The sequence below is a fragment of the Hippoglossus hippoglossus genome, chromosome 22, assembly GCF_009819705.1.
Source record: "Hippoglossus hippoglossus isolate fHipHip1 chromosome 22, fHipHip1.pri, whole genome shotgun sequence".
Classification (NCBI taxonomy): Eukaryota; Metazoa; Chordata; class Actinopteri; order Pleuronectiformes; family Pleuronectidae; genus Hippoglossus; species Hippoglossus hippoglossus.
The window spans coordinates 1,425,541-1,452,254 of NC_047172.1; the positions used below are offsets into that span (position 1 = coordinate 1,425,541).

At 41.7% G+C, this 26,714-nt stretch overlaps 4 protein-coding genes and 3 long non-coding RNA genes across 7 annotated transcripts; 3 read left to right on the plus strand and 4 right to left on the minus strand.

Moving 5' to 3' along the window:
- Positions 1 to 2,474: 2,474 nt before the first annotated feature.
- On the minus strand, positions 2,475 to 3,857 carry LOC117756723 (nuclear factor 7, brain-like). Its single transcript, XM_034577486.1, has one exon. The coding sequence runs from the start codon at positions 3,855 to 3,857 to the stop codon at positions 2,475 to 2,477; it is 1,383 nt and encodes a 460-aa protein (XP_034433377.1).
- A 969-nt stretch (positions 3,858 to 4,826) lies between these two features.
- On the minus strand, positions 4,827 to 19,139 carry LOC117756766. Its single transcript, XR_004612851.1, has 2 exons — positions 19,015 to 19,139; positions 4,827 to 5,399 (listed from the first exon to the last, which is right to left on the minus strand). It is a non-coding gene; the product is annotated as an uncharacterized LOC117756766 (long non-coding RNA).
- On the plus strand, positions 5,818 to 9,254 carry LOC117756768. Its single transcript, XR_004612853.1, has 3 exons — positions 5,818 to 6,161; positions 6,328 to 6,372; positions 9,104 to 9,254. It is a non-coding gene; the product is annotated as an uncharacterized LOC117756768 (long non-coding RNA).
- On the minus strand, positions 11,635 to 13,014 carry LOC117756730 (nuclear factor 7, brain-like). Its single transcript, XM_034577495.1, has one exon. The coding sequence runs from the start codon at positions 13,012 to 13,014 to the stop codon at positions 11,635 to 11,637; it is 1,380 nt and encodes a 459-aa protein (XP_034433386.1).
- LOC117756721 (nuclear factor 7, ovary-like) lies at positions 16,768 to 18,220 on the minus strand. The gene has a single exon (XM_034577484.1). It carries the CDS (start codon positions 18,218 to 18,220, stop codon positions 16,838 to 16,840), a length of 1,383 nt encoding a protein of 460 aa, XP_034433375.1. The 3' UTR covers positions 16,768 to 16,837.
- A 149-nt stretch (positions 19,140 to 19,288) lies between the features above and the next one.
- LOC117756767 lies at positions 19,289 to 19,802 on the plus strand. The gene is made up of 2 exons (XR_004612852.1): positions 19,289 to 19,426; positions 19,500 to 19,802. It is a non-coding gene; the product is annotated as an uncharacterized LOC117756767 (long non-coding RNA).
- Positions 19,803 to 23,385: 3,583 nt separating this feature from the next.
- nubpl (nucleotide binding protein-like) lies at positions 23,386 to 26,668 on the plus strand. The gene is made up of 9 exons (XM_034577522.1): positions 23,386 to 23,471; positions 24,232 to 24,350; positions 24,498 to 24,537; positions 24,655 to 24,745; positions 25,273 to 25,366; positions 25,695 to 25,780; positions 25,882 to 26,002; positions 26,111 to 26,193; positions 26,397 to 26,668. The coding sequence occupies exons 2-9, from the start codon at positions 24,317 to 24,319 to the stop codon at positions 26,457 to 26,459; spliced, it is 612 nt and encodes a 203-aa protein (XP_034433413.1). The 5' UTR covers positions 23,386 to 23,471; positions 24,232 to 24,316; the 3' UTR covers positions 26,460 to 26,668.
- Positions 26,669 to 26,714: the final 46 nt, after the last annotated feature.

Genomic DNA, 26,714 nt, shown 5'->3' on the forward strand with positions numbered 1-26,714 from the left:
ATTACATGTTACTTATTACCTGCTGATGTCTTTTTGACTCTTGCTGCTGTAATACTACAAATGTCCCATTGTGGGACTAATAAAGGATCATCTTATCTCATCTTATCTTATCTTATCTTATCTTATCTTATCTTAGAGAGGGGGCGCTGCAGCAGTCAGCTGGAGTCTCGGCAGTTGTATTTTGAAAGAGGGAAATTTAAAACTCGATGGTCTAAAACAGAAATGAATGAAACCATCGAGAGCCAGAGGAACATGAGCTGAACGGAGCCGAACTTAAAGTAGCTTAATGGACGTTTTCTCACTTACACGTTGTTTGAATCCGATAAAAACCAGTGAAGCTAGTTTCTTGTGTTGTGAATCGATGCTCTCGGTCGCATTCACTTCACTTAAATCTCTGTTTCCCACAAACACCAGTGTTACATCTGTAGATCTTTGTTATTTGTGAATAATCATTTATTTTCACTCTCATTCTATAAATTCACCTCGTACACTTTTATTTGACTGTGTTTTTATTTTACATCGTCACATTTAGCTTCAGTAAAGAAAAGCTCCACAGTCTCTGGGCTACATTGAGGATGATGAATAAGAACATGACAGTATTATGTTGATTCTAATGTACTGTGTGTACTTGTGGTGTTATACATGTATTTGTATGTTTTTCTACCATCAACCTGCAGATGAAAATGAGCTTGCATCATTAAATCTGACCCATTATATGATGGACTCCACTACACTTGTTAATTAATGTGCATTTACCTTTTTAAATGCATAAATACGAACATGCAGCAGTTTGTGTGGGTGAAGCTGCTGAAGTGAAGTTAATCCAACCGCTGCAGCGAACAGACACCAAAGATGAACTTTGTATTTCATCAATTAAAGATAACAAAGACAAAATAAACAGTAATTCTATGTTCAAAAGACGTCGTAGAGACAAAGGTGAGAGTATCAGTAACACACAGCATGGAACATGGTAGAGTTCAAATTTCTATTTTTTTTTGTATTATCATCATTGGTGAGGATAAGGAAACTACAAGAATGAAATCTTCCATCTCCACATCTCACTGTAGTTATCAATAGTTAATTCATATATATATATATATATAATTGTTTTTCAAAAGATTACTTACCCTCCCATGTTAACTGCAGGTCAGACATACGTTAAACCTTTAACACTAAATATATAGAAAATAATATCAGTGATACTTGTGATTGTGTTTAATTAATCACACTATAACACTGTGCCTGTTTGTAGATGAAACATGGAGAACGTCACTAATTCAGCATGTACTTTATAATTTGTTGAATTGTGTGTCGGCCATGACCTTCACTTTAACGGCCTCAAGAATGGTGGCTAGTGGGTAATGTTAGCTAACAAGGCTAATGCTAACGTAGCTAATGCTAGCGCGGCTAATGCTACCTATCAAGCGGATGCTTAGTTTGCTCTTTAACCAAACGATGTGAGACAAGAAACATTACAATGAGGTAAAAGTGTGATTCTGTGTGAAATGTAATCACAGTTAACTGAGACTCCCCCACAGAGTCATGATGTCATCACATTGTTGGACTGAATTTACCCTGAATGTAGATCTCCAGCTCCAGACCAGAGTTTGTGACAGCAGCATTTCTACTGACCCCCCCCCGGCTCGGCTCGGGACACATCAGCTCCTCGTGTGTCACAGAGGCAGCCATCACTTCCTCCAGCAGATAATCAACCTGTGATGTTGGAGAAAGACACGAGGTCACGTTGAAGCTTCCGTCGTTTCTTTTGAAACCAAACTCCGAGTTCCTCCATCTTTGTTTGCAGCTCATTCACACGTGTGTATTCCGTGCTGCTGCGTTTGGGATGCGAAACATTTCTACTGTGAATCTGCGTCTGTGTTGGAACACTTTGATGAAACATTCAGTCAGTAGATCGATGTGCAGTCACACACTGGGGACGACCCCATGAGGACGGAGCGGTCAGAAACAAGATGGCTGCAGACACTTTACTGCTGAACGTGTGTGTGTCACAGCAGCAGGAGACGGTTCAACATGAAGCAGAACATGTTTTATGATGTTGCTCACAAACAGGAGTCGATGCACCTTCAGCATTTAGGAGGAATTTAAATGTTGAAGCTGAACTAAACCTCTGTTGTTTTGTTGTTGAGGAATGAATGAAAACACTTTGACAGACACAATCATTTTGGCTTCATCACATCAAACAGACAAATGTTCATATATGTTGGATTATTTCATATGTGAACAGACTTTATGTGATTAAACATGAATCATGTCTCATGTGTGAGTTTTAATAAAGTTTGTTGAATGTGAACAATGATCAGCTGTTATTGATGAATGTGTTTTTATGTGGATCTTCATCAGTTTGCTCGACTTCATGGATCCACACAAAATCTAAATGATAGAAAACATTTTCCATGAAAATAAAAAACAAACCAAAGATAAAGATCAGAAAATAATGAATAAAATCTTTATCTCTAACTGCTCTGATCCAGCGTCACAGAGACATTCACAGGTAACAGCTTCAAGGGATGTCTAATGTTAAAGTATGGAAACATCTTCTGAGTGAAAGTGTGTGTGAAGGTGTGAATGTGTTTGTTAGTATCAGGATCAGAGAACGACAGTTGTCCTCTGTTCCAGTCCAGTTTCACTCTGATCCTCTGGATCTTCTGCACAGAGAGATCAGATGATGCTGATGAAGACCATGCTGTGTATTTACCTTCACGGAACCATATTCCCCATGATCCAGACAGTTTGTCTCCCTTCCTCTGGACAGACTCTGCTCTTACACCCAGTAACCAGTTTGTACTGTCTCCAACCAGGACGTCCCAGCTGTGAGTCCCTGAGTTAAAACCCTCAGATCCCAGGACTGAGAGGTATTTATGAAACCTCTCTGGATTGTCAGGAAGCTTCTGTCTCTCTCCTCGTCTCAAACTGGTCAGATCTTCAGACAGGACAACTACTGGATTAGCAGAGTTTGGGTCCAGAACGACAGGACTGTAGGAGACTATGTCCTTCATCTTGTTCCAGATGTTGAAGCTCAGGTTGCCCAGATGTTTGGCCTCGTCTATCAGAGCTCCTGAGGCCAGCTGTGGATCATCCAGCAGGGGGCGCTGCTGGACTCGTTCCACTGCAGCCTTGTAGTTGAGCAGGAACGAGACGTCTTCAGCTCTCAGCTCGTCCTCTGTGGTTCTGATTGTGTCTGAAAGAGCCGTTATGTCTCTGCTCAGAGCCTCAATCTTCTTCTTCATCATCCGACTCTTCTGCTCCTCTTCCTCCCTCAGTGCAGCCATCCTGGCCTCCTCTTCCTCCTCCAGAAACTGATGAAGCTTTTTAAACTGCTCCTTGATCTGCGTCTCTGTGAGTCCGGCCTGGACCTTAATGTGTTCTACTGTTTGTTCACACTCTACTTTAACACGTTCAAAACACTGTAACTTCTTCTTCAAGGGCTCCAGAGTTTCCTGAAGCTGCTTCTTCTGTTGTGGTGCAGCTTCATCGATGGGTCTGAATCTGTGCTCGGTGTGTTTTTCTGAATCTCTGCAGACGAGACACACTGGCTGCTGATGGTCCAGACAGAAGAGTGTGAGTTTCTCTGAGTGCAGACTGCAGAGAGCATGTGAAGAGCTCTGATCTCTCTCCTGTAAGAAGGTCTCACACAGGTTCTTTAACGCCAGGTTACAAGGTGGTTCTGACCTTGAAGATCTTCTCTTACAAAATGGACACTCTTTTACTTCTTTGTCTTTCCACCAGCTCTTCACACAGTCTTTACAGAAGCTGTGGCTACATGACAGAAGGACAGGATCTCTGAAGACATCATGGCAGACGGGACAGCAGAGATCCTCTTCTAATCTGGAAGCCATTGAGTCTCCAGGTGAAGCTGAAAACAGACAGTCAGTCAGTCACAGCTCCACGAACTTCACTGAGGTTCACTTCCTGTCTGAGTCGAGGTGTTTGTTAAACTCACGGTCAGTGTGTGGAGCGTCGGCAGGTTGTAGTTTGACTCTTCTCTCCTGCAGCTGGACTCACTCAGGACGTCTGGTCTGGTTTGGTTTAGTTTGGTTTGGAAGGTGAATGTGATCGTCTGGTTTTCCGCCTGCGTCTCTTCAGGGAGGAACAGATGTTTCCTGGTTTCTATTTGTGTCAGGACACGATTGTAAAAAGTAATTCAAGCCTTGGATTTGATAACTGGTCAAAAGTCATTTGGCAGCAACAAGCTCACACAGACAAGAGACTTGGTGTAAAATAGCTGCTTGAATATGTTTGTGATCTGCTGAGTGTTAAATGTTCAGAGGTCGTTCTAGTGTGAAAATTAAATATTAACAGGAAGTGCAGGGGGTGGGAGTCTGTGACATAACTGCAGAGCTGAAGTCTTATTAAAGAGACAGAAGCAAAGTGCAAACAAATGGACACAAGTTCAGAAAATGAAAAGATGGTTTTATAAATTCAAATCAGCTCAAGTTTGCTCATTAATTTGTGTGTGTGCAGTAAAAAGTATGACATCATCAGATGATTGTACATTTTATTGTGATTATTATACCTTATGTGTGACAGCATTATATGGTGTGACTTTGGGCTTTCAATAAATGTGGCAGTCAGAAACATATTTAATATTAATATTAAATAATAACTTTAGTTTACATTAAAGCTACCTCGGGCACCAGCCTTCAAAGGAAGGAAAAGAGACAATGTATTGATTAAGTCTCATGAAAGTATTAACTACAAATTTGGAACTTGATGAATAATTAAATTGTTAACTTTAACCAAAATGACCACGTCAGTAGTTAGTAAAGATGAAGGATATGGAGTTCAGAGGTTGGAAAACATTTGTGTTTAAGAAAAACATTTATTATGAAAATAATAAAAGTATAAACACACAAACTAACTAAGTGAACTTACTACTCTCAGAAAAATCAACTTGGTGATGTGTTTGATTAGTTAACAAGAATTATGTTTCCATTAAATGAATTAATCGTGTTTATGTTCATTACATGATTCGTTCTTGTTTGATGTTCATGACTTAAAGACATTTCTGATGAATATAATTCATTCATGTCAACCTCATGAGAACGAGGTCCTTCAAAACAATGAATCCGATATGGTTAGCTATTGCGCATGCGCTTCGCCGACCGGATACTGAAAGAGTTCGAACAGGCGGGAGCGGAACATTTCATGGACGTTAACCGACTGACCAGCACCTGCAACGCGACTCTCACCTGTTCGTTTGGCATCCTTGATATTAAGGTGAGTTATTCAGATATATGAATTTATTTAGTTAAATAGGGCGAGTAATAAATAGTAGTTAATCGACATTTGTGAGACATATCTCAGTTGGTCCCTCGTGTTTCTCACCGTTAGCGCTAGCTTAACTTTGCTATGGCTAGGTTTCACTTAAGTGTGTGTGTCTGTGTTCAACACGAGCGAATCCGGGGGATGCCCGGATGTAGTCGAGTCACGGTAAACGGTTGTGTTTCGAGAGGTGCAGTTACTGTAAGTCATTGTCAGTGTCCAGAGAAGCTCAAGCTATAGCCCAACACTTATCGACGGACCCGTGTAACGTTGAGGGGGGGGGGGGAGTAGCGTGACCACAAATGACAGCAAGACGCAGTCGAGGCTCTCACACTGAGCTGACATGAACTGAGTTCACGTACATTAGGACAGTAACATATATAGGCTCTACTGTGTTTTGCTGTCATGGACGCTGTCGTTTCTTCTCCTCTGCGTTTCATCGCGGTTGGGCCTCAGCCCCCCCCACCCCCCCCCACACGGAGCTCAGCGGAGGAGAGCCAGACAGCGTCGGAGAGTTGATGACAACTACACGAGTTATATGTTACTGTAAGTTACTGTAAAAGCCTTCACGAGTAAAGAGCCAATAAGAGTCATTTATTCATATAATCCGCAAAAAAGATCGACTTCAATTGATGAACAATAGACGGACTTGTGACACTACAAAACAAACAATGGCACCTAGTATGAAAAACGTAAGTACCATTCTTCACATTTCAGTCTATGTAATTATAGCTATTGTAATACTTAGCCCATATAATATAAATATTACTTCTGTTTTAACTTTTTTAAACGATTTCTCTTTTTACCAGAAATACATCACAAAATAAAGCAGTGTCCCCATGCTTTGAGGTCTGTACGCACCTCCTCAACAATACATGGTAAGTTAATATTTTTGTCACATTATTGTTTATCTGTTAACTAGTTGGCATGCAGCATGGTCCAGGAGTTTATCCACCCTTGTTTGTCCCCCAAGCCTGTATTTCAGAAATATGGTATATTTATTTTTATCATTTGTTAATTCATTTTATTTTTCTTTTCTTTCAGTGACGTGTATGTGGCAGTGCAAACATTGTGTTGCTCGGGAGAGTAGTAGGTACAACTTACTAAAACATTATAAACTAAATCATCATCATGGAAGAGGCCAACAGTATCTGTGCATGTATGTGAATTGTCCACATTCAAGACGTGGAGTGGACTCAACACCCATGTCTATAAAACACATTCATCTCAGTTTACACAGACAGTTTCCAGTTCAGTAACTTCTAAATGTGAGTTATGTGAATGCAGTGACCTCTCCACAGAGAGAGGTTCTTTTGTTCGTAGTGGAACACACCTCCAAAGTAACGAGACTGTTAGTTGTGTGTTTCTTGGTTGCCCTTTCAAGACAAATATTTACAGCACATTTTATACACACAAAAAGAGAAAGCATCATCCACACACACTAAAAGATGTAAAAGCCAGTGTGGTTGCATCAGTGCACCCATTGCAAGAGTCAGATACCTCTGATAATGTGAGGGCTGGCTGTTCTGCTGACGGATCATATGGTGATGTTGAAACTGAGTCAGTGACAGAAAGTGATGATGGTGCTGTTGAAAACGTGCCCGAACTAATTGAGCGAAAAATAGCCGTAATGTTATTAAAATTGGAAAATATATTTCCTATTCCAGCAAAAGGCGTAGATGAGTAATTGGAAGAGTTGCATTTTTTTGTTAAGTTCAGCTAGTGTGCCTGTCACAAAGCGTACAGTTACAGAAATGTTCAAAAGCCATAAACCTCCATATTTGTCAGGCTGTTATTGAAAAACTTGCCAATTCTGTGTGTTTCTAACTCTGTGGCTAAACTTTTTGCCACTTCTTATAAAAGAAAGCAACAAGCTAAATGTTACGGTTGTAGATCCTATTGAATATTTATTTGTTGACCAAAAGAGGTCATTTCAGTACATCCCTTTATTACAGTGCAGGAAATACTGAGTCACAATAAATTACTGGATAGAGAAATTGAAGGACATATAACTCAAGTATGTTGGGTCTTGGACAATTTGCCTCCTGGCTCTCATTCTGCTCTCTCATCAATTTATTGGGCTGTTCTTTGTGAAAGTGAAGATTTGAGGACATTTGGATATGATGAAGTGTTGGATCTGCTTTTGGAGCAACATGGCGTCGTCTTCATGAAGTTGAACGAGTTTATCAAAGGGACTGTGAACTGCGTAATAGCTGACAGTCTAGGGGCCCATGGGCTGGCAGGTTTTATAGAAAGTTTTTCCTGCTGAATATATCTGTAGATTTTGCACAGCCAAGAAAGCAGAAGTCCAGTCATTGACTGCTGGTTATTTTGAGCGTAGAACACGGGAACTTCATGAAGCCCATTTGAAGAGTGCGCTCGAAACGGCAAGTGCGTGCTGTGGAGTTAAACGGGATTGCATTTTGAGTAGGAATCTCACCCATTTTCATGTCCCAGCAGGCTGCCCTCCAGATGTAGCACAGGATCTATTGGAGGGCATAATAGTGCCTCTGAGTTTTTTTTATCGTGAAATATTCAACCAGTGTTTTTGTTGTTTATTGTTTAGGTTCACACAATGGCCCAGACTATAAGACTGAGGATTATCTGAGGTGAAGATGATGCCAGGAAGCTGATTCTGCCAGCAGGGATACCGGACTCCATAGAGGAATTGTGCCAGACAATAAAGACAAGTTTTGGATTGCAACAAGATTTCCGTCTTCAATATCAAGATGCTGATTTTGGAAATGACTTCATAAACCTGTCGGAAATCTCTGAAATAAATGACAAAGCAACTTTAAAGGTTGTTTACTTGTATACTTTAAACTTGCAAAGTTATACAGAAGCTGATGCAATGACACGTCAACCTCTAGCAGTCCAAAGCTCAACAAGTTCCTTTTAAATCTCCTCTGTTGACACGGACAACACAGACCCCGCTTCATCTTCAGGTTCATCAGCATCTCCAAGGCACTGGGTTTGGCCAAGTGTCTTCACGGTCCCTAGTTTTAGCTATGAGGCTGAACTGTAACTTGAAAAGGCCAAAGCTGAGTGCAGTTCTAGTGGAACTGAAACTGAAATCCCACATTCTAGAAGGACTGGCAGAAGAAATTATTAAACACAAAGCCTACCCAACTGACAATGATCTGAATGATGTAGCGGAAGCCCTTGTGAAAGAACCTCCCTGTCTGAGGGAGCAGGGGTCCTTCAATGGCTGTTACGGGTGGAAGATTAGCCTCAAGTATAAACTGGCCAACTTCCGGACCAAACTAAGAGGCCTGGGATGTTATGAGGTGACGATAAATTCACTAAAGAACAAGGCCCAAGATAAATGTCAGGCAGCGTTGAATATGAAAAAGCCCAGAAGGGCAGAAGTAAATTACTGTCCGCAGCATCCAAAAGGAGAAACCACTGACACTCTGGAAAACCAGAGAATTGCACTGCTTCCAGAGATTAAGAAGAGAAACAACGGCCATAGAGTGACAGAGAAAATGGAGAAGACTGATGAGTGTTTCTCATATAGAAGGCAAGAAGTTCCTCAAGGACAGCCCTTGGTTGCCGACTTCAAATGCAGATGGCCGGCTCTGTTCACTCAGAACGAGGTACATGTCATGTGGTTTTACATATGCCCCCTGACTGTGTGCACACACAAGTACAAAAAGATAATGACAAATCAAATAGTGTTGAACAGTTGTTTTTCTCCTCACTGACATGATATAATTTAGTGATCAAACAGCTAGTAATTCATTGTTCCTCCTTCCTATGTTGTATATTGTTGTAATTTTCGAATAAGGTGAGTGACAAGTGCATTGTTGATGTTTTTCAGATTGGTAAAGAGTTCATGCTCATATCAACTGTGCCTCTGCTCTCTACATTCTTTGCTGAGCTTGACCGGCACTCTCCACGCATGATGGAGATCTTTAGATGCAAAGGTCGGGCAGCTGGAAGAAAAATGAGACATCTCATGGTGGCCATCTCCAAGGTTTGTATTAAAATGGGTAGACCTCTGCTTATAAAATACTTTGTATGCCCCTGTATTTATTGTCATACTTCACAGAACATAGACACTGGGGCCAACACTTCCATGGGGCAAACTGTGATGGGAGTGTGCGTCATACAGAAGGTGGGTGCGGAGCCTGAAGATGAGCCAGAGGACATTGGTGTCCTGATTGAGGACGTGGAGGTCCTCAGTGGTTTGGGTAACATTGCGATTGCCTGTGCTCTGCTCTTTGGACTGATATACTGTCTGAACCTGAGCTACCCACCAGAGCTCAAATGCACTTTTGAAGTCCTGCAGAAGATTCTCCTGAACCTGGATGGGCAGAGGTTGTCGTCCAAGGCCCAGTTCCTGAAAAACAAGCTTCTGCAGTGAATAAGCTTGAAGAAGACCGATAGAAACCTGGTATTAGTACATATCTCTGATTTCTTTTTTAGTTTTTCGTTTTGAAATTTCAAAATTTGAAGTAAGCAATGGACTGAGACTGTTGTTGAAGATTGTTGTCTCAGGTTGAAAAGTCTCCTACGTTTGTGTGTGGGTGGAGCAGACACACAGCATTGTTTTTGAACACACATCTACACTGATTTTACTACATGGACAATTGTGTCTTTTCTGTGAGTGGAGCAGTCATACTCGCACACGAACACACAATGAATGCCTTCTCTTAAATGTTAAAGAGAATAAATACACCAGTAATGTTTATAGACTCCTTTAAAATTGAGTATTTGTATTTACAAAGATTTTTTGTAAAGACTTTCTTTTACAGTAGCTTTTACACTACTGATTTATTTTAATGTTTTTGGGCAGTACACGACACGTGTTGTAATAATTCAGTGTTTAAAATGGTGTTAATATGCATATTGTTGTCATGCACGTGTTTTTTTATTATGGGCCAAGAATATTTTGTAGATTCCAATGTCTATTTTATTGCATTTTTATAAATGGGTTCAAAAAGTTGAATTGCTGCACTTAGAGTTTTAAAACTTGAAATGACAGAAGTCAGGCACAAATCCTGAAATATATTTTGTTTAGGCTGTTTTGTTAATGAGTCTCGACTATTTTGTTGGCAAAATATTCTACATGCTTTTGTTCCAAAGGTTGGAAAAGATTCTAATCCTCTTGCTGCAGTTAGGACTGTTGTTTTTTACATTCTAAGGTGGAACGCAGGTAATTTGAGGATGTGGGTCGATTTCTAATATGAAAACCAAAGGGAAGTTTAGCATGAGATGGTTAAAGGGGGAAAGCTGAGAACAGGATCTGGGCAGTTGTAAAAGCCACATGTTGAATAAAATGTCAAATGGTTTTGCATGTTGTCCTTTTTATGTATGTTAGTGAATATTTGGTAATTTAATTAAAATGAATGCTTACACTCGCAATGAAAACAACACTAATTAAACACAAAACCTACATTAGTTCATTCAACAAGACTGAATTGTGTTGCACTAAAGTGTTTGACCAATTCAAACTAAATTTAAATGAATTAGACTAAGTAGCTACAAACATTTAGTTTCAATTAAAAGCACATTAGTTGAATGAACATATGCAAATGACATTCCACCCACAAATCTATGTGGTGTTCACGTAACACAATCAAGATAGACTGATGTAACTTGATTTGTTTAGATGAAATATAGGTGGCAAGATAAAATTACGTTCATCCAATGAACAACTATTGTTCACAACTATGAGCTCCCAACATTTAAACAAGTAATAATTCATGAATAAACGTGTATATATAACTCAATTTAAAAACCTGAAACTTTCTGAGTGTTAAATCCTACTTAATGACAGATAATGTTATATTTACATTTCAACTTAAAAAAGGTCAGAACTCTGTTTCTGTTTCATAGTTTTTATTATTTTGATCACAATATTAAAATCACATCACTAGGCTGCTGTTGAATAAACACTTTTACAGACAGAATCATTTTGGCTTCATCACATCAAACAGACAAATGTTCATATATGTTGGATTATTTCATATGTGAACAGACTTTATGTGATTAAACATGAATCATGTCTCATGAGTGAGTTTTAATAAAGTTTGTTGAATGTGAACAATGATCAGCTGTTATTGATAAATGTGTTTTTATGTGGATCTTCATCAGTTTGCTCGACTTCATGGATCCACACAAAATCTAAATGATAGAAAACATTTTCCATGAAAATAAAAAACAAACCAAAGATAAAGATCAGAAAATAATGAAATCTTTTTACACACGTGGAAAAGTCGACAGGAGAAATAAAAATGAGTGAGAAGTAAAAGGAGAAATAAACAAAGCTTTAGAATAACGAGTTTAACTTTTAAATTCAGCAGATTTCTCTTGAAGAAATAAACATGATGAATAAAATCTTTCTCTCTAACTGCTCTGATCCAGCGTCACAGAGACATTCACAGGTAACAGCTTCAAGTGATCTCCAGTGTAAAAGTATGGAAACATCTTCTGAGTGAAAGTGTGTGTGAAGGTGTGAATGTGTTTGTTAGTATCAGGATCAGAGAACGACAGTTCTCCTCTGTTCCAGTCCAGTTTCACTCTGATCCTCTGGATCTTCTGCACAGAGAGAACAGATCCTGCTGATGAAGACACTGCTTTGTATTTACCTGCATAGAACCCTATTCCCCATAATCCAGACAGTTTGTCTCCCTTCCTCTGGACAGACTCTGCTCTTACACCCAGTAACCAGTTTGTACTGTCTCCAACCAGGACGTCCCAGCTGTGAGTCCCTGAGTTAAAACCCTCAGATCCCAGGACTGAGAGGTATTCATCAAACCTCTCTGGATTGTCAGGAAGCTTCTGTTTCTCTCCTTCTCTCAAACTGGTCAGACCTTCAGACAGGACGAGATCTGGATGAGCAGAGTTTGGGTCCAGAACCACAGGACTGTAGGAGACCACGTCCTTCATCTTGTTCCAGATGTTGAAGCTCAGGTTGCCCAGATGTTTGGCCTCGTCTATCAGAGCTCCTGAGGCCAGCTGTGGATCATCCAGCAGGGGGCGCTGCTGGACTCGTTCCACTGCAGCCTTGTAGTTGAGCAGGAACGAGACGTCTTCAGCTCTCAGCTCGTCCTCTGTGGTTCTGATTGTGTCTGAAAGAGCCGTTATGTCTCTGCTCAGAGACTCAATCTTCTCCTTCATCATCCGACTCTTCTGCTCCTCTTCCTCCCTCAGTGCAGCCATCCTGGCCTCCTCTTCCTCCTCCAGAAACTGATGAAGCTTTTTAAACTGCTCCTTGATCTGCGTCTCTGTGAGTCCGGCCTGGACCTTAATGTGTTCTGCTGTTTGTTCAAACTTTACTTTAACACGTTCAAAACACTGTAACTTCTTCTTCAAGGGCTCCAGAGTTTCCTGAAGCTGCTTCTTGTGTTGTGGTGCAGCTTCATCGATGGGGCTGAATCTGTGGTCGCTGTGTTTTTCTGAATCTCTGCAGACGAGACACACTGGCTGCTGATGGTCCAGACAGAAGAGTCTGAGTTTCTCTGAGTGCAGACTGCAGAGAGCATGTGAAGAGCTCTGATCTCTCTCCTGTAAGAAGGTCTCACACAGGTTCTTTAACGCCAGGTTAGGTGGTTGATCCTTTGAAGATCTTCTCTTACAAAGTGGACACTCTTTTACTTCTTTGTCTTTCCACCAGCTCTTCACACAGTCTTCACAGAAGCTGTGGCTACATGACAGAAGGACAGGATCTCTTAAGACATAATGGCAGATTAGACAGCAGAGATCCTCTTCTAATCTGGAAGCCATTGAGTCTCCAGGTGAAGCTGAAAACAGTCAGTCAGTCACAGCTCCACGAACTTCACTGAGGTTCACTTCCTCTCTGAGTCGAGGTGTTTGTTAAACTCACGGTCAGTGTGTGGAGCGTCGGCAGGTTGTAGTTTGACTCTTCTCTCCTGTAGCTGGACTCACTCAGGACGTCTGGTCTGGTTTGGTTCAGTTTGGTTTGGAAGGTGAATGTGATCGTCTGGTTTTCAGCCTGCGTCTCTTCAGGGAGGAACAGATGCTTCCTGGTTTCTCTGGTGTGTCAGGACACGATTGTAAAAAGTAATTCAAGCCTTGGATTTGATAACTGGTCAAAAGTCATTTGGCAGCAACAAGCTCACACAGACAAGAGACTTGGTGTAAAATAGCTGCTTGAATATGTTTGTGATCTGCTGAGTGTTAAATGTTCAGAGGAAGTTCTGCTAGAGTGACAGTTAAATATTAACAGGAAGTGCAGGGGGGGGGGGTCTGTGACATAACTGCAGAGCTGAAGTCTTATTAAAGAGACAGAAGCAAAGTGCAAACAAATGGACACAATGTCAGAAAATAAAAAGAGGGTTTTATAAAATTCAAATCAGGTCAAGTTTGCTCATTAATTTGTGTGTGAGTGCAGTAAAAAGTATGACATCATCAGATGATTGTACATTTTGTTGTGATTATTATACCTTAAAGGGGACATAGCATGCAAATTCCACTTTGTTAGTGCTTCTACAGGTTAATGTGGGTATCTGGCTCATGTCTACCAACCCAAAAACTCTGGGAAAAAAACACTCGCGCGTTTTGTTATAGTTCCTCTAAGTCAGAAACGTCATGCTTGAGCGACTCGATTGAGCTTCCTGGGTTTTGTGTCGTAACAAGGAACTGGAAGTCTCCCTACATGGTCTTGGCCCACCCCCCACCTCACCCCCACCCCCCCCCCCCCCCCCCCCCCCCATCCCCCGTCCCCCCACACTCATTACGGTGGGTTTACACCGGAGGCAGCGAGGCTGCGAGGCAGCGCAGCGCCGTTCCCAAGCACGCAGCCGGGCTGTTCACACGGGACGAGCATTTCTCCGCTGGTCAGCCCGCGATTCACTCACATGTGGCATTTGTCTGGATCGTTGGGACTGGGAGGCTGCAGCAGCTGCTCGGGAGCGACCGCTCGCTCTCCCGTGCGTGAGCTGGAATTTGTGTCAGCGCCACACAGCCAGCAGTGTGGAAGACTTCCGCAGTGTTCAGCGCTACTGTACGCCGGGGTACAGTAGTTACGCCGGGTTAACACCGGAGGAAGCGTCGCAGCGAGGCAGCGCGCAGCCGCCTGGCTGTTCACACGGGACGAGCATTTCTCCGCTGGTCAGCCCCATAGACTGTATATATAAGGTCAGCCCGCGATTCTGCTTTCTCCGCTTGTTGTTGTACCCGTTGAATGTCGGGGTTCGGGGGTAAATGATGGTCTTCATAGCCCCCCCCCCCCCACCCACCCCTCTCTTTCTCTCTCTGTCTGTCTGCTTGTGTGCTTGTAGTGGGGGGGCAGAGGGGGACATTTAATTATGTGATTGGGAAAGTTAAAACTCCAGGACAACAGAAGGGGAATACAAAGTATGGGATGCATATTTGATAATTTATATCATATAAAATATGTAATTTATATAATTTAAAATCATGAGGGGGGGGGGGGGGGGGGGAGGGGGAGCTGGCTCATTAGCATTTAAAGGAACAGGCACTCAAAACAGTCACTCTGTGGAGGGCTGTTTTAGACAGGGTAAAAAGGAGCTGTTTGAAATGATCCTTGTGGTATTTTGACCAAAGTATGTTACAGACATTTCATTAAGACCCCAAGGAACCAGATCAACTTGTGGTAAAATGGGCATGCTATGTCCCCTTTAAATGTGACAGCATTATATGGTGTGACTTTGGGCATTCAATAAATGTGGCAGTCAGAAACATATTTAATATTAATATTAAATAATAACTTTAGTTTACATTAAAGCTACCTTGGGGCACCAGCCTTCAAAGGAAGGAAAAGAGACAATTTATTGATTAATTCTCATGAAAGTATTAACTACAAATTTGGAACTTTGATGAATAATTAAATTATTAACTTTAACCAAAATGACCACGTCAGTAGTTAGTAAAGATGAAGGATATGGAGTTCAGAGGTTGGAAAACATTTGTGTTTAAGAAAAACATTTATTATGAAAATAATTAAAATATAAACACACAAACTAACTAATTGAACTTACTATACACATGTAAATGTGAGTATACGTGTGTGTGTGTGTGTGTGTGTGTGTGTGTGTGTGTGTGTGTGTGTGTGTGTGTGTGTGTTTGAGTGAGTGAGTGACAAAGTGTGGTTTCAAAATGGCGGCTGGACACTATGAAGACAAAAGACCCCCTGGAGTGTTGGGATCATGGGGCTGAGATCACATGTGTGTGTTTGGGGAGAGGAGTGTGTGAGGTGTTGGTGCCGTGTCAGAGGAAGTAGTTAGTTACATGTAAAGAAAGAGTCTGATTCTATGAAGAGCATCACAGAACCAACATTAGCTTTCAAATAACGTATTACCAAATATCACAACAACACAACTCAAATTTATAAAACATCACATGAAGAGAATTCAACAGTCCTGTGCATAGGCCGAGTGTAATTAGCCCAGTTATGTTACCAGTTCCTGAAACGGGGGAAAGGTCCTTTTTGAGGTGCTGTTTAAAGTCCAGTGAACTGGTCTTACTGGTCGTGGCTCCTGTTGTTGTGCATCTGCTGGTCAGACTTTGTGTCGTGGCCAATTGCTTGTGCTGAAGTTCTTAGGCAGGCTCTCGTGTCCCTGCCTTTTGGAAGGTTTCAGCAGTCTGCTTCAGGCAGGCCTGCTCGGAGGTCAAAGGAGCTGGAGCAGGGAGAGGAACCTACTCCTCCTGCAGAGGTCAGTAGAAAAGAGGGGGAACTGGGCTGTTATTGTCCTGGTGACCTCATGGGTCGGGGGGCACACAGTGACCAATAGGGGTTGAAAGCTGTGTCCAGGGGCAGGTTCACACCTAGGTGTGAAGTTGAAGCACCCTGGGAGACTGAGTTCTGGAAGCTCGTCTTTGTCCCCAGAACAAAGAAGACATGTGGTCTCAGGCTTTGTCTTCACATGTAGGCCCAACTATTGTTCACAACTATGAGCTCCCAACATTTAAACAAGTAATAATTCATGAATAAACGTATATATAACTCAATTTAAAAACCTGAAACTATCTGAGTGTTAAATCCTACTTAATGACAGATAATGTTATATTTACATTTCAACTTAAAAAAGGTCAGAACTCTGTTTCTGTTTCATAGTTTTTATAATTTTGATCACAATATTAAAATCACATCACTAGGCTGCTGTTGAATAAACACTTTTACAGACAGAATCATTTTGGCTTCATCACATCAAACAGACAAATGTTCATATATGTTGGATTATTTCATATGTGAACAGACTTTATGTGATTAAACATGAATCATGTCTCATGTGTGAGTTTTAATAAAGTTTGTTGAATGTGAACAATGATCAGCTGTTATTGATAAATGTGTTTTTATGTGGATCTTCATCAGTTTGCTCGACTTCATGGATCCACACAAAATCTAAATGATAGAAAACATTTTCCATGAAAGTAAAAAACAAACCAAAGATAAAGATCAGAAAATAATCAAATCTTTTTACACACGTGGAAAAATCGACAGGAGAAATAAAAATGAGTGAGAAGTAAAAGGAGAAATAAACAAAGCTTTAGAATAACGAGTTTAACATTTAAATTCAGCAGATTTCTCTTGAAGAAATAAACATGATGAATAAAATCTTTATCTCTAACTGCTCTGATCCAGCATCACAGAGACATTCACAGGTAACAGCTTCAAGTGATCTATAATGCTAAAGGATGGAAACATCTTCTGAGTGAAAGTGTGTGTGAAGGTGTGAATGTGTTTGTTAGTATCAGGATCAGAGAACGACAGTTCTCCTCTGTTCCAGTCCAGTTTCACTCTGATCCTCTGGATCTTCTGCACAGAGAGAACAGATCCTGCTGATGAAGACACTGCTTTGTATTTACCTGCATAGAACCCTATTCCCCATAATCCAGACAGTTTGTCTCCCTTCCTCTGGACAGACTCTGCTCTTACACCCAGTAACCAGTTTGTACTGTCTCCAACCAGGACGTCCCAGCTGTGAGTCCCTGAGTTAAAACCCTCAGATCCCAGGACTGAGGAGTAATAATCAAACCTTTCTGGATTGTCAGGAAGCTTCTGTTTCTCTCCTCCTCTCAAACTGGTCAGATCTTCAGACAGGACGAGCCATGGATGAGCAGAGTTTGGGTCCAGAACCACAGGACTGTAGGAGACCACGTCCTTCATCTTGTTCCAGATGTTGAAGCTCAGGTTGCCCAGATGTTTGGCCTCGTCTATCAGAGCTCCTGAGGCCAGCTGTGGATCATCCAGCAGGGGGCGCTGCTGGACTCGTTCCACTGCAGCCTTGTAGTTGAGCAGGAACGAGACGTCTTCAGCTCTCAGCTCGTCCTCTGTGGTTCTGATTGTGTCTGAAAGAGCCGTTATGTCTCTGCTCAGAGACTCAATCTTCTCCTTCATCATCCGACTCTTCTGCTCCTCTTCCTCCCTCAGTGCAGCCATCCTGGCCTCCTCTTCCTCCTCCAGAAACTGATGAAGCTTTTTAAACTGCTCCTTGATCTGCGTCTCTGTGAGTCCGGCCTGGACCTTAATGTGTTCTGCTGTTTGTTCAAACTCTACTTTAACACGTTCAAAACACTGTAACTTCTTCTTCAAGGGCTCCAGAGTTTCCTGAAGCTGCTTCTTGTGTTGTGGTGCAGCTTCATCGATGGGGCTGAATCTGTGGTCGGTGTGTTTTTCTGAATCTCTGCAGACGAGACACACTGGCTGCTGATGGTCCAGACAGAAGAGTCTGAGTTTCTCTGAGTGCAGACTGCAGAGAGCATGTGAAGAGCTCTGATCTCTCTCCTGTAAGAAGGTCTCACACAGGTTCTTTAACACCAGGTTACACGGTGGTTCATCCTTTGAATGTCTTCTCTTACAAACTGGACACTCTTTTACTTCTTTGTCTTTCCACCAGCTCTTCACACAGTCTCTACAGAAGCTGTGGCTACATGGCAGAAGGACAGGATCTCTGAAGACATCACGGCAGATGGGACAGCAGAGATCCTCTTCTGATCTGGAAGCCATTGAGTCTCCAGGTGAAGCTGAAAACAGACAGTCAGTCAGTCACAGCTCCACGAACTTCACTGAGGTTTACTTCCTCTCTGAGTCGAGGTGTTTGTTAAACTCACGGTCAGTGTGTGTAGCGTCGGCAGGTTGTAGTTTGACTCTTCTCTCCTGTAGCTGGACTCACTCAGGACGTCTGGTCTGGTTTGGTTCAGTTTGGTTTGGAAGGTGAATGTGATCGTCTGGTTTTCAGCCTGCGTCTCTTCAGGGAGGAACAGATGCTTCCTGGTTTCTCAGGTGTGTCAGGAGAGGGTGGAGCTTGAGATGCTGGATGATAAAACCTGTAAAACCTGAAACAAATGTACAAGCAGCTCTGCTGCCAGTACAAACTATGCACCCCCCCTTATGGACTGCACTCTAACACTTTAACTCTTAACTGTGCCTGATTCATCTGCCTGTGCAATATCAACGGTTCATGTGCAATACATTCACTGTACATATTCTCACACTGCACATATCTTTACTGTCTTTACACTGTATACATTAGTTTAATTACATTCATATATTTCTATATTTTTTAATTCCTCACACTTAAGTATTACATGTTACTTATTACCTGCTGATGTCTTTTTGACTCTTGCTGCTGTAATACTACAAATGTCCCATTGTGGGACTAATAAAGGATCATCTTATCTCATCTTATCTTATCTTATCTTATCTTAGAGAGGGGGCGCTGCAGCAGTCAGCTGGAGTCTCGGCGAAGAAGAAGCAGCAGAAATGAGGCAGTTGTGTTTTGAAAGAGGGAAATTTAAAACTCGATGGTCTAAAACAGAAATGAATGAAACCATCGAGAGCCAGAGGAACATGAGCTGAACGGAGCCGAACTTAAAGTAGCTTCATGGACGTTTTCTCACTTACACGTTGTTTGAATCCGATAAAAACCAGTGAAGCTAGTTTCTTGTGTTGTGAATCGATGCTCTCGGTCGCGTTCACTTCACTTAAATCTCTGTTTCCCACAAACACCAGTGTTACATCTGTAGATCTTTGTTATTTGTGAATAATCATTTATTTTCACTCTCGTTCTATAAATTCACCTCGTACACTTTTATTTGACTGTGTTTTTATTTTACATCGTCACATTTAGCTTCAGTAAAGAAAAGCTCCACAGTCTCTGGGCTACATTGAGGATGATGAATAAGAACATGACAGTATTATGTTGATTCTAATGTACTGTGTGTACTTGTGGTGTTATACATGTATTTGTATGTTTTTCTACCATCAACCTGCAGATGAAAACCAGCCTGCATCATTAAATCTGACCCATTATATGATGGACTCCACTACACTTGTTAATTAATGTGCATTTACCTTTTTAAATGCATAAATACGAACATGCAGCAGTTTGTGTGGGTGAAGCTGCTGAAGTGAAGTTAATCCAACCGCTGCAGCGAACAGACACCAAAGATGAACTTTGTATTTCATCAATTAAAGATAACAAAGACAAAATAAACAGTAATTCTATGTTCAAAAGACGTCGTAGAGACAAAGGTGAGAGAATCAGTAACACACAGCATGGAACATGGTAGAGTTCAAATTTCTATTTTTTTTTGTATTATCATCATTGGTGAGGATAAGGAAACTACATAGCTCGGTTTGGACTTCACAGCACTTGTTGCCAAAACCACAATGTTGCTTCGCAGACTTCAGATGTTGACATTTGTGATGGTGAGGTTTCCGTCTGACGTCCACGTCTTGCACGTCGACCGTGGTTTGTTTGCACATGTGAGACGCTGCACCACCTCCTGTGTCAGCTCCTCTGCAGCCGTACAGACTCCACATCTTCCTACAGTTCCTCTTGTGTAACACTGGAATAAAATAAACTCTGACTCTGCAGCTTTTTGTCCTAATTCTGATCTCAGAAAGTGATTGTGGTGGAAAACTGAACTGAAAACAATTGTGTGTTTGTTCCAAGTGCAAGTGGGCTCTGAGTCATCTGGGATATTTTCTCTTATCTGTGTGTGTGTGTGCATGTGTATGTGTGTGTCCTTGGCCGAGGCAAACTGCCAGTCACAACACCAGCCAGGAATCAAGAGTGTGGGCGGGACACACCTTACCCTAACCCTAACCATCCAAACTAAATGCCTAACCTAAATTCTAACCCTAACCCTAAAACCAAGTCTTAACCCCCAAAGTCCATTAAAGGGGGGTCAAAAAGTGAGGACCGGCCAAAATGTCCTCACTTTCCCAAAATGTCCTCACCCTGTGGGTTGTTGGCTCAAACTGGTCCTCACAAAGATAGCTGTACAAGAGCACACACACAGTTTAAAACACAAAAAAGACTAACAGAGAGAATTTCCCAGATGAGGCGAGTTGTTGTCCGTTCATGCCTGTCACCTGTCCAGAGAAACCCTCGTGTGTGTGTGTGTGTGTGTGTGTGTGTGTGTGTGTGTGTGTGTGTGTGTGTGTGTGCAGCTACACACTGAGACATTTTGACGAGTGTGTGAAGAAAAGGTTCGAGCTGCGAACCAAAGTCTCCGTCTGGTCACATCAGCGACTCCTCCTCTTCCTGGAAACAGTCATGTGACTCCGTCCAAATCAAAACAAACAACAGATTTAAATCTGTTATAACAAATATTCACTCGGACTGTGATGATGTCGAGCTGCCAACACGTATTTTTGTCAGTCGAGCACATTAAACTGCGTCTTTTTCATCCTCTACTTTAGTCACATGGTTCTTAATTTAATTTTTACAGTGTTATTTCATAGTATGAATCAGTTACCAGTCAAACCATCAAGATACATTTTAATATTATACTTGCTCAGCATGCAGGTCATGTTATCATCAGTCATCATCAGTTGCAATTCGACTCAGCTTTTCATGAGTCGAAGTTTTTCATTTGATATATAGTCGAGTGCAAAAGTAATATTACATGGAAATACTCATGTAGAGTACCTTGTTATTTTCAACCACCGCTCATCAGCAGTGAAGAGGTCACATGAAAGTGTCAATATGTTTGTGTGTGTGTGTGTGTTTGATATTTACTGGTTTATTGTATGTTTTGAACCATCATTTGACTCTCCAGTATGTGACCAGCACTCTCTGCTGTCGAATCATCAAACTGCACGGAGCTGAAAATCCTCCAGTCTGTTTATATTGAACACAATATAATGTACATTATATATATATATATAGCTGAGCTATATATATATATATAATGTACATTATATTGTGTTCAATATAATGTACATTATATATATATATATAGCTGAGCTATATATGGTATGTTTGCAAAATAATACTATTTTTGTCAGAGAAAAACAGAGAAAAAACAGAGAAAATTATTCCATGAATGTTCTCACAAACTTTATTTCTGACATGAACCTGGTCAACGATCCACAAGCCAACATGAGAGAAATATATATATATTAATATGTATTATTTAATTTTTATATTATTATTATTATTATTATTATTATTATTATTATTATTATTTTTATTATTATTATTATTATTATATTGTTACTTGTTACTGATCCGTCACATTTTCTTTTTCCTATTTAAAAAATAAAGATGTCTTTACGTAATTGACGCAAACTTGACGCTGCAGTGTTCTGTGAATCAGAGGAGGAGCCTCCAAACAAACATGGCGCCCTTCACGTACAGCAGACTTTCTCATTTACTGAGAACATCCGTCAACAAAGCTGCAGCTTCACGAACAGCGACAGAAATAAAACGCGGACCTGCGTGTTGTTTGCACTTCACACGCTGTCAGGTAACGTGACGTCTGCTCCCTGAGCACAACACAGCCAATGCTAGCTAACAACACAGCCAATGCTAGCTAACAACACAGCCAATGCTAGCTAACAACACAGCCAATGCTAGCTAACAACACAGCCAATGCTAGCTAACAACACAGCCAATGCTAGCTAACAACACAGCCAATGCTAGCTAACAACACAGCCAATGCTAGATAACAACACAGCCAATGCTAGCTAACAACACAGCCAATGCTAGCTAACAACACAGCCAATGCTAGCTTACAACACAGCCAATGATAGCTTACAACACAGCCAATGATAGCTAACAACACAGCCAATGCTAGCTAAGAACACAGCTAATGCCAACTAACAACACAGTCAAAGCCAGCTAACAACACAGCCAATGCTAGCTTACAACACAGCCAATGATAGCTAACAACACAGTCAATGCTAGCTAACAACACAGCCAATGCTAGCTAACAACACAGCCAATGCTAGCTAACAACACAGCCAATGCTAGCTTACAACACAGCCAATGATAGCTAACAACACAGCCAATGCTAGCTTACAACACAGCCAATGATAGCTAACAACACAGCCAATGCTAGCTAAGAACACAGCTAATGCCAACTAACAACACAGTCAAAGCCAGCTAACAACACAGTCAATGCTAGCTAACAACACAGCCAATGCTAGCTAACAACACAGCCAATGCTAGCTAACAACACAGCCAATGCTAGCTAACAACACAGCCAATGCTAGCTAACAACACAGCCAATGCTAGCTAACAACACAGCCAATGCTAGCTTACAACACCATTGTCACCATTGACTGCTAGCTAACAACACAGTCAATCCTAGCTCCCCTTGTGTTCCCAGTCTTGTTTTGGTTGTGTAGGTGATTGTTGTTGTGTTGCAGAGGTCAGCGGACAGTAACTTACAGGAGAGACAGAAGCAGCAGATGGCCAGAGGTCTCCCCAAACAGAAGCCAATCACAGGAGTCAAACAGGTCATCGTTGTGGCTTCGGGGAAAGGTGGCGTGGGCAAGTCCACCACAGCAGGTACAGCAGGAATGTCTCAAACTTTCTTCTTCTACAGGAAATAACAGCCAGAGCTTTAAAACACATGAGTGTACGTGCAATATTTGAGAATGAAACCCTCTCATTTAGATTTTCTTTTGTACTTTTTCAAATGTATGGAATTGCAGCACTAGAGCTCAGTGATCAGTGCATCTAGAGAAAATAAACAGGAAAAACAATCTTTTGAATTGGAACATTATTATTGAACCACATTTTAACCAGGCTGCTTTGTTCAGTTTCCGGTCCGAGGTGTTTAACGTCTGTTTTTTTGTCTCTGCAGTGAATCTGGCACTTGGATTAATGGCCAACGATGCTGTAAGAACTCCTCTCTCTTATCTTGCATTTATTTTTCTTTGGTAATTTGTTAAATTGGGAACCTTTCTGTATGAGCCACGTAACCTTGTCAGCGACCAAATGGTAGAAACAACAAAACCTAGCATATAAAACCTTCTAATACACGAGGTGTGAAAGTAGGAGCCTTCGAACACAAAGACAGTTCAGTGTTTTTACATCAGGTGAACACACATAATTGATGAGCAATAAAACAACACAATGAAAAGGATTATAAGTCAATTTAGATGAAAAAAATAAAAAGGTAGTGACCCAGTAAAAGGTTTTGTTTTCTTGAAAGGCTCAATTATCACCAAATAACATCAGAAACATTTAAGCAGCGAAGAAAATAACCATGAAATCTCAGAGAACAACCTTGTTAATTGAATTATAAACAGGTTGTAAAGACAGTACTTCTCTACGACTAGATTAGTCAGCTCGTCGTCTGAGGCCATCCACACGAAAACGTTTTAGTTTAATTTGCATCCCTGTCACCATGGTTACGCCTGCTGCTAGTTGTCGAGCGCTGAAAACATTGACGTTTGGAAAAGGCTGCTGCCCCAGTTTCAGAAATGAAATCCCTGCTCTTACTTTTCACCACTGCTGTTCTTTGACAATTTGCTTCCTGTTTGCACAACAGTGACCCGGGAAGGGTCACGTGATTTGTGTTTTCAGATGTGTTGGTGTGGACGAGGATTATTTGTGGTTTGGAGCTAAAACGTTTTTGTGGACGGAGATGGAAAATGTAGGAGTGTGGATGTTGCTGCTCAGTCGCTCACTTCCTGTCTGTCATCACCAATAAGGACGTCTGTCAGCAGGAAGTGCACGTCTCTGCCTTCCTTCTGAGTTTTGAGATTCGTTGATAATAACAGATTCTTCTCTCTCTCTTTAAGACAAAGTCAGTCGGCCTGTTGGACGCTGACGTCTACGGTCCGTCGATTCCCAAACTGATGAACCTGAAGGGAAACCCAGAGCTCACTGACAGTACGACATATACTTTATCCTCCTTTCTCCATCTTTGCTACACAAACATCACCTGGTGCTCAGTCATGAATGTGATGATAGTTTAGTGCAGTTAAACATCTTAGAAGTTGTTGTTAAATGTGATAAACATGACTTTCTTTCTTCCAGACAATCTGATGATCCCACTCACCAACTATGGGATTCCTTGGTGAGTCTTTCCACCCAAAATACTAGATTCACTCTTCCTAGTCTTGTTCCGACTGATCTTTCCACTGCTGTGACCTCCGACCTCACCCCCTGCTCTCTTTTACATCTCTTATCTCAGCATGTCGATGGGTTTCCTGGTGGAGGATGTGGCTCCGATCGTGTGGAGGGGGCTGATGGTGATGTCAGCGATAGAGAAAATGCTCAGACAGGTTGGATTCTGTGTCATTGTCTGATTTCAAGAAAGCGACGGCTGAAGTCACATCAGCAGAGACTCAGACCCTGTTCAGACCTGCTGTTAACATCAGTCCTGACTGATCCGCTTACCAGTTCAGGTCTGAACGCACCCGAATGTGTCCTGAGATCCGGTCACTCAGACCACATTCTGTTCACTGTGTGAACGCAAACGTCTTGGGCCACATATGAAAGATTGTCCTCTCAGCTGATGTCTCTGACCTGCTGCCGACACACAGACACACAAACAAACACAATGATGATCGGATACATCTGTAAACTCATTATATAAAAATAACATAATTTGGTGATCACGAACACAAATGTCGTACGTGATTATTTGCAGATAGATCAGGAAGTGAGGTCTGATCACAGGACGTGTTTTAACAGCAGATGTGAACTTAAGGCTGTCCACTTGTGTTCGGATCTCTCAGGACCGATGTTGATACCAGGTCTGAACGGGGCCAAAGTGTGTGTTCATGTGTGTGTTTGCTGGTATTTGTAGGTGGACTGGGGGTCGTTGGACTATCTGGTCATCGACATGCCTCCTGGGACAGGAGACGTCCAACTGTCAATCACCCAGAACATCCCGATAGCAGGTCAGACACAATAACAACACACACTGCAACTCTATATATTGACACATTTAAACAATAGACTCAATTCCATTAAACCCTAAAGCTGTGTCTAAACCTTCAAACAGTGCTTTACCTCTGAGGACAGGTGAGAAGTCTTCTTTCTCCAGGACGTCCCCACTTTAGTTCAGGAACATCTCGAGGGAATATCTGCAAATTTGACTTTTTATCTTAAGTTTGGACTTCCCTTGTCTCAAATTGACCACTACAAGCGTTTGTTTTAATGTAGAATTAAATGACATTGTGCAGAAGTTCTCAGTTTGAAGTCTCGTTTGTTTGTATTGTTGTGCAGGTGCTGTAATCGTGTCGACGCCGCAGGACATCGCTCTGCTGGACGCTCGCAGAGGAGCCGAGATGTTCAAGAAAGTTAATGTGCCGGTAATCTGTGTGTGTTAATGTAAACAGTTCTTTTTATTTACCGATGGCATGAAGTTACAGGAAGCTGAGAATGTTTTGTGGTTTGTGATTTGGTCCTGCAGGTTCTCGGTCTGGTTCAGAACATGAGCGTCTTCCAGTGTCCGAACTGTAACCACCAGACTCACATCTTCGGCTCTGACGGGGCCCGACAGCTCGCAATCACTCTGGGGGTCGAGTTATTGGGTAAGAGGATCACCAGCGTGAACTATTATTTTTCAGTAACATTTCTTTCAGGCATCTTTGGTGGGTTTGGTGCTTTAACGTCAGATTTTTATCTCCGTCTGCCTCCAGGTGACGTTCCCCTTCACCTCAACATCAGAGAGATGTCGGACAGAGGGCAACCAGTGGTCATCTCCTCCCCAGACAGCTCCGAGGTTTCTATTCTATTCTATACTGTAATGAAGATTAACGAAAACGTGATTACTATCTTACTGTGTGTGTGTGTGTGTGTGTGTGTGTGTGTGTGTGTGTGTGTGTGTGTGTGTGTGTGTGTGTGTGTGTGTGTGTGTGTGTGTGTGTGTGTGTGTGTGTGTGTGTGTGTGTGTGTGTGTGTGTGTGTGTGTGTTACACTCTCCAGGCGGAGGCGTACAGGAAGGTGGCGTCCGCTGTCGTCCAGAGAATTAAGGAGGTCAACACTTGATTGACAGCTGCGCCACAGTCAGCTGGTTGACTGACAGGATGTAAACTGTGAACATACATGTTAGAGGCCGCATGACGCACAATAACCATGTAGACGCACACATACGCACAAGATGTTAAATCTAAAGCAACAGTTTATTACAGTTTAACTGAAGAAATATGATTCATGTAATTATGTGATGATATTTAATAAAACTACAGTGAACCAAAGTCTGTCTGTTGGTTTTCTAAATATTTTAAAGTATTATATACTGTA